This window comes from Arvicola amphibius, chromosome 7, assembly GCF_903992535.2.
Source record: "Arvicola amphibius chromosome 7, mArvAmp1.2, whole genome shotgun sequence".
Taxonomy (NCBI): domain Eukaryota; kingdom Metazoa; phylum Chordata; class Mammalia; order Rodentia; family Cricetidae; genus Arvicola; species Arvicola amphibius.
Window position 1 is genome coordinate 66171246 of NC_052053.1, and position 18681 is coordinate 66189926.

The window sequence follows — 18681 nt, forward strand, 5'->3', positions numbered from 1 at the left end:
CATTTCTTCGAAATTTTTGTTATACTTCTCATTTATTTCTTTAAGGGAGTTTTTCATATCCAGTTTAAGGGACTCTATCACTTTCATAATGTCATTTTTTCCCACTTCTTCTAGATTAGATTATTCAAGTCCTTCTGTTGTAAAATCTCTAGGTTCTGGCTTTTTCATGTTGTTTTTCAGAATGTTCGAGGAATTCTTGCCTTGGTGCCTGCCCATCTCTTCCTTCAAATGCTCTCCAGTAGTTCTTCTGGTACAGGATTATGGCCCCTTGTTGGCCAGAGACCCCTCCGATGGATCTTCTGTTACAGGATAAAGGTTTCTTATTGGGCAGGTACCCCTCTGATAGGTATTCTTTAACTGGATATGGCCTCTTCCTGGGCAGGTACCTCACAGACAAAAGGCCCAGCTCGCCCTGGCAAGCTGAGTGAAACTAAGGATCTCCCGCCACTCACCACTGGGTGCCAACCTCAATACAGGCCAAGCAGGGGGGTCTTTTGGCCAAGAAGGAGGGGAGGGGTGGCTTAGGGACGCTGGGATGGGATAGGAAGAGAAGGGCAGTAGCTGTGGGGAGAAACCCCTGCAGAATGACCAGAGAGATTAGGGGGTCGAGGAATGTCTGTGCTCTGTGACCCGGGCTTCTGCAGCCCACTGGTCAGAAACACACTCACCCCTCCAGTGGGTCTTCTGTTAAAGGATATTGGCTCCTTGCTGGGCAGGAATCTCACAGACAAAAGGCCCAGCTTGCCACCGGCAAACTGAGTGAAACAAAGGATCTCTTGCCACTCAGCACCAGGTCCCAGCCCCAATAGGGACCTAGCAGGTTTTGTCTTTTTATTGTGTCCCAGATTTTCTGAATGTTTGTGATGAGAATTTGTTGGATTTGCCGTTTTCTTTGATCAGTGCGGATTTTTTTTTCCTCTATGGTGTCTTCAGAATCTGAGATTCTTTCTTCTATCTCTTGTATTCTGATGGTTATGCTTGTTTCTGTAGTCTCTGCTCATTTACCTAGATTTTCGATATCCAGCTGGCCTTCCGTTTGTGTTTTCTTCATTGCCTCCATTTCAGTTTTCAAGTCTTGAACTGTTTCCATTATCCGTTTGATATTTTTTCTGGGTTTCCTAGGATATCATTTATGGATTTACTCATTTCTTCAAACTTTTTGTTATTCTTCTCATCCATTTCTTTAAGGGAGTTTTTCATCTCCTATTTAAGAGACTCTATCACTTTCATAAAGTTAATTTTTTCAACTTTTTCTTGATTAGGGTGTTCAAGTTCTCCTGTTTTAAGTTTGCTGGGTTCCAATGTTTTCATGTTGTTTTTCAGATTGTTGGAGGGATTCTTTCATTGATGCCTTCTCATCTCTTCCTCTGAATGCTCCCTGATAGATCTTCTGGTATAGGATCAGTTCCCCTTGCTGGCCAGGGACCTCGCAGACAAAGGGCCTACCTTGCTGTAGGCAGGATATTGAAACCAACGAAGTCCAGCCCGGTTGAGGAGCTCTACCCTGGTTGCGCTCACCACCCCATCCCAGCACCCAAACAGGCTGAGTTGGGGGATCTTATGACCCCAAAGAAGGGAGGAAGATGGTAGGAGTTTCCTGGGTGCAAGCTGGAATGGGATAGTAACAGAGAGGCTGTAGCCAGGGAGAGTAGCCCCTGCAGGATGACCAGAAAGTATAGGGGCTTGAGGAAAGTCTGTGCTCCATCTCCCAGGCTTCTGCTGTGGGTCAGGAACTCACTTACCACTCTGATGGGTCTTCTGGTACAGGATCAGAGCCCTTAGGTGTTCAGGGACTTCTCAGACAAAAGGCCTACCTTGCTGCTGGCAGGCTATTAAAACAAGAAACTGCCTCAGGGTTGCGCTTACCACCCTGTCCCAGTGCCAAAGGGGCTGAGCTGGGAGATCTTATGGCCCCGAAGAAGGGAGGAAAAAGGAGGGTTTTTCTGGGTGCAGGCTGGGATGAGGTAGGAAGAGGGATGCTGTAGCCAGGGAGAGTAGCCCCTGCAAAATGACCAGGAAGGATAGGGAGTTGAGGAATCTCTGGGCTCCATCTCCCGGGCTTCTGCTGCTGGTCAGGAACTCACTCACCCCTCTGATCTCCAGTTACTTTTCGATAGTAGTGTTTGTGTGTTTCCCTTTGTTGTGCTTTGGTGGTCTTAGATTATCTGTTGCCTGTGTTTTTACGGGTCAGTTTGCTTCCTTGGGTTGGGGTTTTCCTTCTAGTACTTTCTGTAGGGCTAAATTTTTGGATACTTATTGTTTAATTCTTTTTTGTCAGGAAATATCTTGTTTTCTCCATCGATAGTGATTGAAAGCATTGCTGGATATAGTAGTCTGGGTTTGCATCCATGGTCTCTTAGTGTCTGCATCACATCTGACCAGATCCTTCTTGCTTTCATGGTTCTCATTGAGAAGTCAGGTGTAATTCTCATACATCTACCTTTATTTGTTACTTCACATTTTTCCTTTGTATTTCATAATATTCTTTCTTTATTCTATATGTTTTCCACTTTGATTATTATATGGTGAGGTGATGGGTTTTTTGTTTGTTTTGTTTTTTGATCCAGTGTATTTTGTGTTCTTTGAACTTCTTGTACCATCATAGGGATATCGTTCTTTAGGATGGGAAAGTTTTAATATATGATTTTGTTTTACATATTTTCTGTGCCATTGAACTAGAGTTCTATACCTATTATTTTATAAACTTTATATACTTATATACTTATATAATTTATATTATTTTATTATATTTGTTATGCTCCTATTATTTTTAGGTTTGGTCTTTTCATGGTATCCCAGATTTCCTGTATGTTCTATATTAAGAATTTGTTGAATTTAATGCTCTCATTAATCAATGATCCTATTTCCTCTATAGTATCTTCAAAACCTTAGATTCTTTCTTCCATCTCTTGTATTCTGTTGGTTATACTTTTCTCTGTAGTACCTGTTCATTTATCTGGATTTTCCATATCCAGAATGCCCTTGATTTATTTTTATTTTTATTTTTTTTTTAAACTTTTATTTACTTTACATTATCTCACCCCTCAGACAGCAGCTTCAGTTCCTCTTGGAACCTAACTGAAGCTCCAAGCAGTAACCCAGGCTCCTGAGCAAACCTCATTCAGATTCTATATTTTCATCTTTACTTTTTTTTTTCTTTTTTTTTTCTTTTTTTTTCATGGTTTATTTTTTTTTATATTTAAAAATTTCCATCTCCTTCCCTCCTCCTCCCCCCTCTCTCCCCTCCTCTCCCCCCTTCCCTCTCCTCCTTCTCCCCCTTCCCTCCCCTCCCCTCCACCCATACCTCCCCTCCTTCCTTCTCAAGGCCAAGGAGCCATCAGGGTTCCCCACTCTATGCTAAGACCAATGTCCTCCCAACTCCCCCCAGGTTCAGGAAGGTGATCGATCAAGCTGAGAAGGCTCCCACAGAGCCCGTCCATGCAGAAGAATCAGAGCCCAGAGCCATTGTCCTTTGCTTCTCAGTCAGCCCCCGCTGTTGGCCACATTCAGAGAGACGGGTTTGGTCGCATGATCCATCAGTCCCATTCCAACTGGAGTTGGTGATCTCCCATTAGTTCTGTCCCACCGTCTCCTTGAGTGAACGCACCCCTCTCGTTCCTGATTTTCTCCCTCAAGTTCTCGCTCCTTCTGCTCCTCATCAGGACCTTGGGAGCTCAGTCCAGTGCTCCAATGTGGGGCTCAGTCACCTTCCCCATCTGTCGCCAGCTGGAGGTTCCCTCACGGTCCTGACTTTCTTTCTCATGTTCTCTCTCCTTCTGCTCCTCATCAGGACCTTGGGAGCTCAGTCCGGTGCTCCAATGTGGGGCTCTGTCATTTTCTTCATCTATCGTCAGGTGGAGGTTCTATGGTGATATGCAAGAAATTCATCAGTATGGCTATAGGAACTGGCCTTTTCAGGCTCCCTCTCCTCAGCTGCTCAAGGAACTAACTGGGGGCATCTCCCTGGAAACCTGGGAACCCCTCTAGGGTCAAGTCTCTTGACAACCCTCAGGTAGCTCCTTAAATTAAGATATATGCTTCCCTGCTCCCATATCCACCCTTCCTATATCCCAAGCACCCCATTCCTCCGAGCTCCCCCGTTCTCCCCTTCACACTTTTCTCTCCCCATCTTCCCTTGGCCCAGTCTCGCCCAACCTTCAAGTTCCCAATTATGCCTGGCGATCGTGTCTACTTCCAATATCCAGGAGGATTACTATATCTTTTTTTGGGAGTTCACCTTCTTATTATCTTCTCAAGGATCTCAAATTTATAGGCTCGATGTCCTTTAATTATGGCTAGAAACCGAATATGAGTGAGTACATCCCATGTTCATCTTTATGGGTCTGGGTTACCTCACTCAGAATAGTGTTTTCTATTTCCATCCATTTGCATGCAAAATTCAAGATGTCATTGTTTTTTACCGCTGAGTAGTATTCTAGCATGTATATATTCCACAGTTTCTTCATCCATTCTTCCACTGAAGGGCATCTAGGTTGTTTCCAGGATCTGGCTATTACAAATAATGCTGCTATGAACATAGATGAGCATATGCTTGTGTTGTATGATTGGGCATCTCTTGGGTAGATTCCCAAGAGTGGAATTGCTGGGTCCTGGGGTAGGTTGATCCCGAATTTCCTGAGAAACCGCCACACTGCTTTCCAAAGTGGTTGCACAAGTTTGCATTCCCACCAGCAATGGATGAGTGTACCCCTTACCCCACAACCTCTCCAGCATAGGTTATTATTGGTGTTTTGGATTTTAGCCAATCTGACAGGTGTAAGATGATATCTCAAAGTTGTTTTGATTTGCATTTCCCTGATAGCTAGGGAGGTTGAGCATGACCTTAAGTGTCTTTTGGCCATTCGAACTTCTTCTGTTGAGAATTCTCTGTTCAGTTCAGCGCCCCATTTTTTAATTGGGTTAATTATGCCCTTGATTTTTGTTTTCTTTGTTACCTCTATTTCAGTCTTCAAGTCTTGAGCTGTTTCCTCTACCTTTTTGATTATTCTTTTTAATTGGTTTTCTTGGACTTCTTTGAGGGATTTATTAATTGTTTTTCAATTTTTTTGTTTGTCTTCTCCATTTCTTTAAGAAAGCTTTTTTTATTTCTTCTTTAAAGGCTTCCATCATTTTCATAATGTTACATTTAAAGTCGTTTTCTTCTGCTTCTTCTCGATTGTGATAATCAAGTCTTTCTGTTGTGGGACCACTGGGTTCTGGTGTTATCATGTTGTTTTTTAGGTTGTTGGATGAATTCTTGCATTGGTGCCTACCCATCTCTTCCTTCAATTGAGGGCAGCAGTGTCTTCACACCTTGTCCAATTTTTCTTTTGACTGTCTGCGTGTTTTTGTTTTTTTTTTTTTTGTTTGTTTGTTTGCTCTGTAGTGTTAATGTCTGTGTCAGTAAGCCTCTGAGGTTTCTCTAAAACTGCCCTCTTGGTCTTCTCTCCTGGTTCCTTCTCTTGTTCCTCTCTGTTGGTCTCCTTGGTGCTGGAGCAAGCTCTTGTTCCCCTCGGTAGCATAGCAAGCTTTTGGTCCCCTCAGTATTGTAGCAAGTTCTTAGTGCTCTCTGTATTGTTTCAAGCTGTGTTTCAGATTTCTTCTGAGGTTGTAGGAGAATAGACAAGTTTAGAGGTTCACGATGAGGATAGTAGTTTACAGGGTCTGGTGGATGGACTTGGGTAATGGGGGAGTCTACCTGCAGGAAACTATTCTACTGGCTGGCTATAAAATCTAAGGGAGCTGGGGAAAGGTGCCAGGGTTTTACCCCCACTGTGGTGGGATTAGAGAGTGGGGGGGTCCTGCCATGTGGTTGTTCACTCACTTCTTACATCCTCTCAGTTTTGGAGGAAGCTGTGTTTCAGAGTTCAAATGAGGTTGCAGAAGGATAGGCAAATTTGGGGATGGGGTAGGCCTAGTAGCTTGGAGGGTCCGGTGGATGGGGTTGATGTCAGAGGAGCCTACCTGAAGGATACACTCCAGCTTGCTGGCTAGAAAAGCCAATAGAGTTGGGGAATGTCACCAGGTTTTCATCCCACTGTGGAGGTCCTACAGAGTGGGGTGTCCTGACACATGGATGCTCACTCGCCTCTTATGTACCCTCAGTATTGAAACAAACTGTGTTTCTGTCAATTAAACATTTAAACTATTTATTATCTATATAAAAAGAATGTCCAGAGAAAATGTAGAGCTTAATAAAAATCAATAAAAATTGAATGCCTTAAATCACCACAAAACTCTACCTGTTTTAGAGTTGGGCAACTTGAGAAAGAGGAAGGAACTGGGAAAAGATGAGGTGGGAAATAATGATCAGAATATTTTCTATGAAAATATGTTTCAAGACTTTGCAAAATCTCCATAAGATGGTCAGAAATTATAGTGTATATATTTAATCCTGTCACTAGGAAGACAGTAGCAAGAGAATTTTTCATGGTTCAAAATCAGCTTGGTCTGTATAGTAAGTCCAAACCAACAAGAGTGGTCATATAAAAAGATAGGCAGAAAGATATTCAGCCCCTCCACCTCTGAATATGTGTTTCTACATGTGGATGTGATGGGGTTTGTGCTTGTGAGTGTTTGAATGTGGGATTGTATCAGTAAATGTGACTCCTTGTTGGGTAGTTGGATTTGTTATGGTCTATAATTGTGACTGTGTGTGTGATTCTTAGTGTGTGTGCACATGTGAGCATGTATGTGTGTGTGTGTGTGTGTGTTGTGTGTTGGGATGTATGGACACACCTAAAACTGTAACTATGTATGACTCTGGTTGCAGTTGTACAGACTATCACCATCTGCATATCTATCCATTTATCAGAAAAATTTTAAATTCTCCCAGTCTCTTATCTAATGACGTGGTCAACACCATGACCAAAAGTGAAGTAGAAGTGACAAAGGCTCTCTCATTTGTAGTCTTCTATGGCCTGAGGAGAGCATTGTCACATAAATATGTAAAACTCAGAAAATTCCAAGTGCCTCTTTCTCAAGGAAGAAGTTCTGCTAACCTCTCCAGGCTGGCATGACCCTGTCCAAGATACACATTATGGAAAACCATGTCTAGTCCACAAAGTGAAGAAGAAAGAGCATCTATATAGAAACACAATAGTTTGTGGATCTTTTAAATTACATTGATGTACTAAGGAGATACAACTGTGTAGAAACACGACATCTTCTAATCACATGCATGAAAGAGAACTAAGTGAAGTGTGGTGAATCCTTAGCAAGGAAAAGGTGCACATAGAGGTTCTTTACTATGTCAGTTTCTATAACTGTCATCAATGTGTTTGATGCCTTATATCTGCTCTGAGCATTGCCTTCTCAAAAGTGTCCAACCCCAGAGCTTGCTACAGGAGGAAGACATGCAAATAAGGCTTCTCTGTGCCCAGGAGTACCAGCCCTGCCATGATCTGGGAGTTCTGGCAGAGGAGCCCAGTCCTGCATCCCCAGGTCCTCCCATTCAGTGATCAGCACTCTACACAGACCACTCCAAATAGACTTGTGGCTTATTTGGATTTTCCTTGTCATTATTTTAAATGGTAAAAAATGGAGCGGAGATGCTGTGTTTTGTGTGGACATGAGAAAGAAAACTAGCTTCACTGACAGTCTTCTGACCAGAATTCTCTTTATCTCCAGGTGTCCAATGTAGGGTGTACCTGGTGAAGTCGGGAGGTCAAAAGCCTGGAAAGTTCCAGAAACTCTTCTGTGCAGCCCTAGGATTCACCTTCAATAATTACTACATGAGCTGTTTCCATCAGGCCTGGAATAGATCACACAAATTAGTAGTGGTGGTAGTAACTACATCAAATATTCCAAAGCTGTGAAAGGCTGGTTCACCATATGCAGAGACAATGCCAAGAACACCCTGTACCTGGAAATGAGCAGTCTGAGGCCTGAGGACACAGCCATGAATTACTGCAATAGATTACAGTGATGCAAAGTTACTGTGAGATCAGACACAAACATTCTGGCAGGGTGCTCATGACCAGCAGGGTCAGGAAGCTCAACCAGAAATCTGGGTCAGGTAAGAGACTGTCTAGAGATGCATAAAAGGTTGGACTCCTTTGTATCTTGACTGACTCACCAAATCACACTCAGAATTCTCTCTACAGGTATAGTGTGTAGTAATCCTTGAATTTTTTTATTCAATTTTCTGTTTTCCATTGTGATGTGCTTTGATTTTTTCATTATATTTTTCTCTGACACTCTTCCTTTCTTATTCCCTGCCATTTTATCTCTCTGTCTCTCTGTCTCTCTCTGTCTCTCTCTGTCTCTGTCTGTCTCTCTCTGCCTCTCTGTCTCTCTCTGTGTGTGTGAGTGTGTGTGTGTGTTTGTTGGGATGTGGAATTGTGTCTGTCAATGTGTCTCTCTCTGTGGGTATGTTTGTGTGTGTTTTAGTTCATGTGTACATGTGTATGAGTATAATTTGACACATGTTGATATGAAATTTTTTTTCTCAATCAGCCTACACCATATTTTCAGGACAAATATTTCACAGGCCCCAGATCAAACCAACTGACTATACTGGTTGGTCAGTGTTCCACCACAACCAAGAGGTGTTGGCTGCCACAGCTTGCTTTTTGTGGTTTGACAAGCAAGAGTACAGATCTCACACAAAGATTCTTGTGTGGCAAGAAATGAAATGACAGAACTATCTCCATGCCCTTATTATGGGTTACTTTTATAAATATGTTATCGTAATATTGTTACCTAAGAGTAAAGTAACAGCTAACTAAATGTGAAAAAAAATTACAAATCATGTATAGGATTATCTGCAAATAGATTTTTATACCTAATTGAATGACCCCACCAGTTCTTACCTGGATGGAAAGATGGTCCCAGATAAAGTTGTCTACCAAGTTGTTTGATATTTACGAATGTTCCTTAATCATTTGCTTTCTAAATTTTTGTTTTAAGCCTCAGCTCTACAGGTTTTTACTAATTTTCTTTATTCTTTCTGTTTAGGATCCCCATATGCAATGTTTTCCACCCAGATACTCCCACAACTTTCAAACATGGGTCCCTAACAACATTATACTTAATTAAGAACTTAAAAACTGTTGCTCAGTAAGAAGTAGGATTAAGGAATTTTCAGCTTTATCTGTACCAGAGTTTTGGCTGACTTGGCCCTATTTGGGGTTAGACAGACGACAACAACAACCATTATGAGTTTATGATTGTGATACCCATGTCATGTCCAGAAGACAACATTTCACAGCACCCCTCCCTGTGCTCCACTCATTACATTCTTCCCATCTCCCCTTCATCAGTTGAGACTTGGCGGAACTTGAATGGTGTTGGAAATCTTTTATCACACAACATATTGAAGATTGAGAAGGACATTTTCTGCCTTATGGAGAATGCAGACTGTGTGTTTGAGACTCTGTGTGTTTGGTGTTACGGTTTCTGTTTTGTAGGCTTGGAACTAGAATAGAAGTCAAGACAGGAAAAGACATCTTAAGTGAAGGACAGGAGGTTAAAAGCACAGGCTAGTACAGGGGTTTTCAAAGGAAAAGTTGGGTGTAGTGAGAAAAAGGTCCTGAGTGGGTAGAAAGCAAAACATGAGAATTTGAGAAAACAAAAACAGAGCCTTCTGAAAATACAAAATTGATGCAGAAGTTTTGTGTTTTGTTATAGACACTTATGAAATGCCCCCCATTATGATGAAAATATAAATATGCAGAAATAAAAGTGACCTAAGACAACATGAAGCCAGCCATGTGTTGCCTGCTATTGAGGTGGGAAAGGCAGAGTGGGAAGTACAAAGTGATCATAGGGAGAACATCAGGATGCAAACAATTAACTGCTGCAAATACAAATGTCTCCACAACAATCACTGAGAGGAAGACAGACAGAACAAGGAATGTATCATTTGCAAAATTCCATGGGGCATATGATAGTACCTCTCAGAATTAAGTAGAATTCAGAAAAGTTTCAAGTGTTCCTGTCAGGATTCACCTCAGGAAGAAGCCATGTCCAGCAGAGACAGAGGGACAAAGCTTATATCAAGAAACACAGCTATGTGTAAAGCTCTTCTATTTCACGTTGACCCTAAAGAGACATGACAGTGTGGAAACACAACATTTTCTATGCAAACAGAGAAAGGGAACTAAATAAAATGCAGTGAATCCCTAACAAGGATTATGTACACATAGCTACATTAATGCTTCAATTTCCATACCTGTCATCAGTGTGTATGATGTCTTATATCTGCTCTGAGTACTGTCTTTTGCCCAGGTCCAACTACAGAGCCTGCTATGGCAGGAAGATATGCAAATAAGGCTTCTTTTGCCCATAAAAGCCAGTCCTGTCCTGACCCTGCAGCTCTGGCAGAGGAGACCAGCCCTGGATTCCCAAGTCTTCCTAGCCAGGGTTCAGCACTGAACAAAGGCCACTCACCATGGACTTTGGGTTCAAATTGGTTTTCTTTGTCTTTATTTTAAAAGGTAATTCATAAACATAAGATGGTGTGTGTTGTGTGTACATGATAAAGAAAAAAAATTCATCTGTGTCAGTTTTCTAACCAGAATTATTTGTGTTTATAGGTGGTCAGTGTGAAGTGCAGTTGTCGGAGTCTGGCGGAGGCTTAGTGCAACCAGGAAAGTCCCTGAAACTCACCTGTGCAGCCTCTGGATTCACCTTTAATAATTACCCAATGAACTGGATCCGCCAGGCTCCCAGGCAGGGTCTGGAGTGGGTTGCATCCATTAGTAGTGAGGGTAGTATCATGACCTATATCGACGCTGTAAAGGGCTGGTTCACAATCTCCAGAGACAATGCCAAGAACACTCTGTACCTGGAAATGAGCAGTCTGAGGTCTGAGGACACAGCCATGTATTACTGTGAGCTAAGGCACAGTGAGTGAATGCTCCTGTGAGTTCAGACACAAACACCCCTGTGGGGCACACAGTACCAGCAGGGGGGGCTGAGAGCACTTAGAAATAAGGGTCACAGAAAAGTCTTCTTAGAAAAGCAGGGAAAACTGGACTTTCCTGTCTGCACTGCCTCTCCATAGCACACTTAGGGATTTTCTCTACAGATATAGTGTGTAGTAATCTTTGAAGGTCCAAATGTTTATTCAAATTTCTGTTTTCTGTTGTGTTGTGTGTGCTGATTTATTATAGTGTTTCTCCCTGTTACCCTTTATCTCTCTGTCTGCCTGTATCTGTCTCAATCTCTCTCACTCTTTCTCTCTCACTACTCTCCGTGTGTGTGTGTGTGTGTGTGTGTGTGTGTGTGTGTGTGTGTGTGTGGTGCCCACGTGGATAACTGAATCCGCAGAAAGCTTGAGAAAGCTTGGGAAAGAATAGAGTAAAGCTCTATTTTTCGGGTCTGGCAAGCAAGCACTCTCATCTAAGAGAGGCTTCCTGACTCAGCTTCAGCTGCAAAACATTGCAGCTCTTTTAAGAGGTTCTGCTACAAAACACTTAAATGATGTTGATAAAAGCTGACTGCATGCTTGTTTGCTTTCAGCCGTAGCAGGAAAAAAGTTGTGCTGTTTTAAAATGCTGGCGTTCTGGTCTGTACTGCCAGGACAAACTCTGACTCTTTCAAGCAGGCAGTCTTGACTATGGAGCTTTTGATTGTTGTTTAATACTGTTGTAGCTTGCTTGCTGGCAGGGACCTTGAACCGCCACAGAGTTGTGGTGATAAACATGGCTACATCCAGTACCTCTGCCATGAGGCTGGAAAGCTAAGGAATGGGCTGGATCTAGCTGGCAAAGCCGCAGCTTGAATCCTACCCATATTGCTCAGTAATTTAAAGGCTCATATGGTCAGAAAAAGAGAGATAGAGTAAAGAGAGATTCAAAAACAAAGAAAACCTCTAAATGATTTACACTGTGTTAAAAATATATGCATGATAAAGGTTAAAGTTCTTAAAAGTAAAAAAGAAAAAAGGAAGTAGCTAGGGTGTGGTGGCACACACCTTTAATCCCAGTGCCTGGGAGGCAGAGACAGAGATCTCTGTGAGTTCAAGGTATTGTAGCACACACCTTTAATCCCAGCACTGGGGTGGCTGAGGCAGACTATCTCTGTGAGTTCAAGGATAGCCTGGTCTAAAGAGTTATTCCAGGACAAAGATATACAGAGAACCTGTCTCAAAAAATAAAAGTAAAAATAAACGAAATAGAGGTTAAAATAAAGTCACACAAAGATGGAAAATACACAGAGAATCTTGATGCTGTATACTATTATGCTCTCTTTGAATTGTTTGAATACTGAGGAAGGAGCAACAGCTGCTAAAATATATTTGTTTAAAAATGCTGCTGAACTAATCCAAGATAGATATTTTGAAAATACCTGGACTTCAGAATTTGGATTTAAGGATATGATAATTTGGAAAAGAGATTCTTCTTTTGTTTTTACAGAAAATGAGACCCTATGGATTGCATCTATCCCAATATGGTATGATAGACCACGACCTCCTGAAAGGTTGCTGTGAACAACTTCAGAAAATTACTTCACCCAACTGATGACTGAGATGAACCTGGCATACAGGTTACACCATGAAAGATCTGATTAACAGCGTCCCCATTCAGCAGGAAGCAGTTTGGAGAGAAATAACTACGTCCATATTCCCAAATATTGTTTATAAATCTTTTACATTTAAAGGGGGATATGATATAGATATGAGTAATTTGCATTGGTATGGATTTTAAGGTCAGTTTTGTTATATGTATATGTATTTCTGATATTGATTAAGGTATTTTGATTGTGTGGTTCATTTTAAAAACTAATGTATAATTAGGAAATATAGGTTGTTACTGGATAATCATCAATAATAGTTAAGCTTGTAGTTATGTTAGTTAGATTTTCTTGATATATAGAGATATATTTAAGTTACATAAGCATTCTTCATATCTTTCAAAGACTACAGGATATCACATTTTAGATGTTTTAATAAGTTAGGCTTTTCATGACAATGAGACATGTCTGCTGGCAGCACAAGCTACTTCAAGAGGATTATGGGCATCGAAGAGGCTACTTATGGAGTTTGATAGCCATTTGGGCAAGAAACTGCTCTTGCCTGGACTATTGGCATAAACTGGACACAAAAAACCCTCAGAGAGAGGACTGCTGAAGTTGCCTAAAAGTGAGATGATCTTTCAGGGTTCCTGATTCATGAAAGAGTCTGTGAGACATTCTGCAGGACACAGCAGAAAGTGACTGAACTGCCTTAGAAATTTCCTGCTTCGTGGAAATGTCTGCTGGAAACTATGGACCTGAAGGCTAAAGATGGATGCCCCAATGGTACAAAAGAACTTTGGGTGACTGTCCAAGTAGCAAGATGTCTCTGTGATTTCTAGAGTTTTGGAAGTAGCTTACTTCTTGTTCACCTAGGTAATATTATATCCTTCTGGAGTCTTTGATGGAGTTGAAGAATAAATAGATAGTTATAGTTTTCCTTAGTTATGATAAAAGATAAAGTAGATATAAATATTGTAACTGTAATTCTTACTTGATAACTGTTTTGTTATATGTAATTTTACTATGTTAAAGTGAAAGCTTTTCTTTTTTGTTTAAACAGAAAAAGGGAAAATGATGTAGGTGTGTCTTCTGATGATTTCATTGGATAATTAATAAAGAAACTGCCTGGCCCAGCTGATAGACCGGCCCTTAGGTGGGTGGAGTAGACAGAACAGGAAGAAGGAAGTGAGGTAGATGGCTCAGTCAGATGCCACGCCTCTCCTAAGTTAGTCAGACCACCGTGCCTCTCCTCAGGGGAGAGAGACGCGATGAAGCTCCAGCCCAAGATGGACATATGCTAGAAACTAAACGGTAAGGCACCACTTCGTGGTGCTACACAGATTATTAGATATGGGTTAATCAAGATGTGACTAAGAGGCTGAAAATAATGGGCCAGGCAGTGTTTAAAAGAATACAATTTGTGAGTTATTTCGTGTGTAAAGTTAGATGTGCAGGATCTGGGCAGCCGGAAGCGGGGCAGCAGGAACACTGCCCACAGCTCATCACTACATGTGTGTGTGTGTGTGTGTTGTGTTGACATATGAAGCATTTCTCGAACAATCTGCAACACTTGTTTAGAGACAAATTGTATCACTGGCCCTGGATCTCGATGACTGAATAGTCTGATTTTCCAGTTATTACCAGTGACTGTTCATTAGCCACATTCCCTATATGGTATACCTGGTTGACTGCCACACCCATTGCTTCCTTTCTTTCTTTCTTTCTTTCTTTCTTTCTTTCTTTCTTTCCTTCCTTCCTTCCTTCCTTCCTTCCTTCCTTCCTTCCTTCCTTCCTTCCTTTCTTTTTAGTTATGGATTCTGAGTTCTGTGTTTAGAACCAACTGAATGGTTCTTGTGTATCAAAACCTTGATTTTCACATCCCCATCATAGTTGCTTTTAAAATTTAAGATGTCTTTTACCTGAAAAAATACAGATCATCACACTGAGCTTGAGTGATCCTGTCTTTTGACCTGCAACATTTCCTGAAGAAGCCAATGATTGAAACCCTAGAAGGCGCAAGCAACTCAGAACCATATGTGAGTCTAGAGGACTCTGTGCCTTCTGTTTGTCTCCATGAATACTACACTATCCACACAGAAGCGTATACCCCTAATTAAAACAGTGTATTTTTAAAAAAGTTTTCATCCAATTCTATGATTTAGACCAATGGTCTGGTTCTTATGTAGTTTATATGAGACCTTGATTCAAATGGTAAGTTTTAATAATTACATTTCTCATATTGAAGAATAAATACTGTTGTTGACTTCTCACCCTGTTAAAGGCTATGGTTTATCCTCCCTGCCCCAACATTCTCAATATCCATACTCAGAAGATTGAACCTTTAAAAAAATCAGTTTTAATTGCTGGGCATCAAGGAAGAATAATTTGTGGTTCCTAGTGTTTATTTAATAGTGCAAAAATGCAGTTATCAAAAAATATTTTCTACAGTAAAATGTTATGTTTTGAAGATTGAGCTTGGCTTGTAACTCTATAGCAGGGTACTTTCTGACCATGTGAAATGTCTTAAATTTAAGAATCAAACTCACTTAAAAATAGGAATTAAGCACTTAGACAAATATCATTTCTCACTTTCAGAGACTTAAATGAGCCACTCTCATGACTGGAAAAGAAATGGAGGTCCCCAGAATAGGAAGTGCAGTTGTAAAGTTGTGGAGAAGGAACAAGTTTACAGGAGTTAGTTTCTTGACTTCCTTAGCAAGTAGTTCATCCAAGGTCTGCAACTTCCAAGACACATTTTTAAATAACTATAAACCATGAATCCCATGCAGGGTAAGGACAATGTTTGGATGGCTTGAAAACCTAACTGTCTAGACTGTGTGTGCATTGTGTATAGTTTGCACATATGTCTGAAGGCTAGAGTTGAGATTGAATGTGTTTATTGGTTCATTTATATCTTGTTTTTGAGACAGGATCTCACAGTAAACCTGGAGCACAAATGTGCAGATAGATTCTTGGGATGGCAAGTTTTAGAGTACCTCCAGTCACAACCACCAGTGCTGGGAATATTGGATAAACAATCACACAGCTTCTAAGCTAAGTGTTGTTCATCAAGATAAGATACTAATACTGGAAGGCAGGCATCTTACCACTGAGCCAACTCTTGAGCCCTGGATATCATCACTATACATTGATAAAAGAATTGTAATAAGTAAAAGCAAATACATGTACTGTAAAATAATTTTTAAAAGAGAAAATGTATTGACAATTATGTATTTTAAATCATTAACTGTCTATATGAAAATGAATGACTTGAGTCCAAACCCTTATATTTCCTCATAAATAACCCTTAAAACTGACCATTATGGAATTCTGGAAAATGGCGAGATGGGTAGGATCTGCAAAAGAAGAGAGAATGTAAATAATTATCAGAATATATTATATTGAAGGTTTTTTCAAGGAAACAAATCCTTTAATTATCAACAAAAGTGCATTTGATGGCAGGGCATGGCAAAATATAGTCTTAATACAATCAACAGAGAGACAGAAGCAAGAAAATCTCTCAGAGCTTGGTCTATATGGAAAGTCCCTGCCACCTAGATGACCCTGTCAAAAAGTGAAAAAAAGTCATCCCTTCTACCAGTGAATGTGAGAGTGTTTCTGACTGTGGGTGTGTAGGATGGGTATGGGACTGTATCTGGAAGTGGGAATCTCATACTTTTTTTGTATCTCTGTGTATGTTAAAATGTGTGGCTGTATCTGGAAGGGGGATTCTGTGTGTGGCTGAGGCTGAGGCTTCAGAGAGTTGAAAATGACTGATGAAATATTTAAGAATAAGGATCAGCCTCTCAAATAGAAGAAAATTGTAAATAATGTGTGACTTTACCATCAACTCATTCCCTTTGCAAATGACTTTTGCTTAGTGAATTCCTTCAAGACTGATTCACAGAAACAGAAACCCAGAAATTAAGAGAGTACAGGATACAGATGCAAACTATCTTTGCAACAGACAATGCAAAAAAATATGTGAATAATAAGTTGACCTATACCAAGTTCCCAAATGTAGTATCAGAAATCTGTCTTTAGTTCTCTGTTATTCTTCCGTGATTTTTGTAACCACAATGAGAATATCAGACAAACCCAAGATGAGAAATGCTAAACATGTCTGAAAAATATTCTTCTAACTTACTGAATGTCAAGAATAAGGAGAACACTCAACTCATAGTGTTTGTTCCCCATCAGTATTTGCAAGGATGACTGTCTCACCTACGTTAAGATCTAGCTCCCCCACTGCCACTCACAATAAATATATTGTGCACAACAAATAGAGGGACATAAAAGTTGGGATTCCAATAAAGGAAGTGGTGGATGTTTGTTGGGATCTGACAGGGCAGGTTGGTTACAGCTCATTTCCCTTCCCTGGTGATTTACATTACTAAGGCAGGGGACATAGCCCTTCAGTCCCTTGTCCTCTATGGTTATCCTCACCACAAGGCAAGCAGTTTCCACCATTCAAGTATACCCTGCTTCCGTGTCTTGTCATCACATAGGTTTCTCTGTCTTGTTATTACTTCAGATCACATAACCCTCAACCTGGCTGGATGCTACTTCTTTTCATGAGGTGTTATGAACTTCTAGCTTTCTCAACCCTCAACAATGCAATAATCATAAAACCTGAGTTCTTATGTGCTACATTCTGAGGAGAGAAAAAGTGAGAGATATAAAAAATATGAAGAGAAAAACAGAGTGATAAATAAAGATGTTCAAGGACAAGTTCCCAGGTATAGTGGCCCTAATTAGAAAGGTAAATAGTGTGAGCCTAATAAGATAAGATCCATGTCAGTCACTTGTGTTTTTTCCCAATGAACACATGAGATCACACATACTAAATGTTAGTAATCACAAGTTATCTTCTAAATGAGGGATAAGTATAAGTTGTCTCTACTAACACCAAAAGAATAAATTCTACGTTTTCATTAAGTATGATTTCTGATCACTATGAGCCCAAATTCCATTCTAAATCCACTTCATGAAATTTTAGAGACATTCAAATGCATCAAGTAAGTGATACTTTGTTCTATCATCATTGATTGAATGTGGACTCGTGGTAAACATTTTCATCTTTTGCCTGGCATATCTGCACAGTGTGATTCAAAATATTTCTTGTTTGTCAGGGATTGGAAACCCAGCCAGAACCAGGAAAATGTTCCTGAGTATACATTTCTATTTCTACTAAGAAGCAGAAAGCAAAAGTCAGTCACCTGAAGGGGAAATGGAAGCCTCCTGTGATTTCTTTTATACTGGCAGGAACCTCTCCAAATTCAAAGCAGCCTCAGGCTCAGGACAAAAGCCAAGGCCTAGCTGAGAAGCGCAATCTTCTTCTCTAACAGACCATGACTGTCCTGGTGCTGCTCCTCTGCTTCATGAGCTTTCCAACATGTATGTGTTTCAGGGTTTAAGGAGAACCTGGATATGCTCTGGTATTCAGACCATAGAAACAATGTGACTAAAGGCAGCAGCTGAGATTTAGAAGCCTACAGGAGGTTCCTGGCTAACACACTGCTTGAGGTGTCCCTGAGCCTCAAGTCCCTTTCCAGAAATGCTGTCAAATTACAATGTAGTTTCTATGTCTTAGGGTCTATTCTGGTCTTGTCAGATTCCTGGTGTGTAATCAATTTGGTTTGGGCTAAAATAAAATACCCTACCCCTACCACGATATTTATACACATTTTAAAAGCTTGCTGGATTTTAATTTCCTCAAGTAGATGCATTTCTAGATCCATAGCTTCCTCCCCAGAGTACTTACTTACACTGATTCACTTGCAAGCAAGCTTTGTGGTTTCTGCAGTGATATCTGAGTCACAGATCCTTGATCTGAATAGCAGATGTCCCAGCTTGTGGCACCTGTAGGATTCAAGAAAAGGGTTGTGTGTTGTGGGCTATCTTCCATCACATTCTTAGTACCTTCTGATAGATCTCACTGGAGAAGAACAAGTGGGTACTCAAAGCAAAGAGATAACATTTGTCAAGTCAAATGTGATGAAAATAAGAATCTGCTGTTGGTCTGCTCACATTGCCATCGAGTTCTACAGCATAGTACACTTCCTCTTTCTCTGGGTATTGCATGTTTTCCACCCTTTCTACTGAGGTATTCTTTTGGCATGGAGGAATTGATATAGATGCCCAGTAGATCAGAACATATTCACTGGAATTTGAAAAGTTATGTTTCACAGAATTAAGCGTTACTCCACTGCAAAAGAA

At 40.6% G+C, this 18681-nt stretch overlaps 1 gene segment (V, D, J or C); it reads left to right on the forward strand.

Annotated features, from left to right (window-relative positions):
• Positions 1-10340: 10340 nt before the first annotated feature.
• LOC119819836 lies at positions 10341-17943 on the forward strand. The segment is given in 3 exon segments: positions 10341-10439; positions 10539-10850; positions 17873-17943. Coding segments are annotated over 3 exon segments (429 nt in total).
• The last annotated feature ends 738 nt before the right edge of the window (positions 17944-18681 follow it).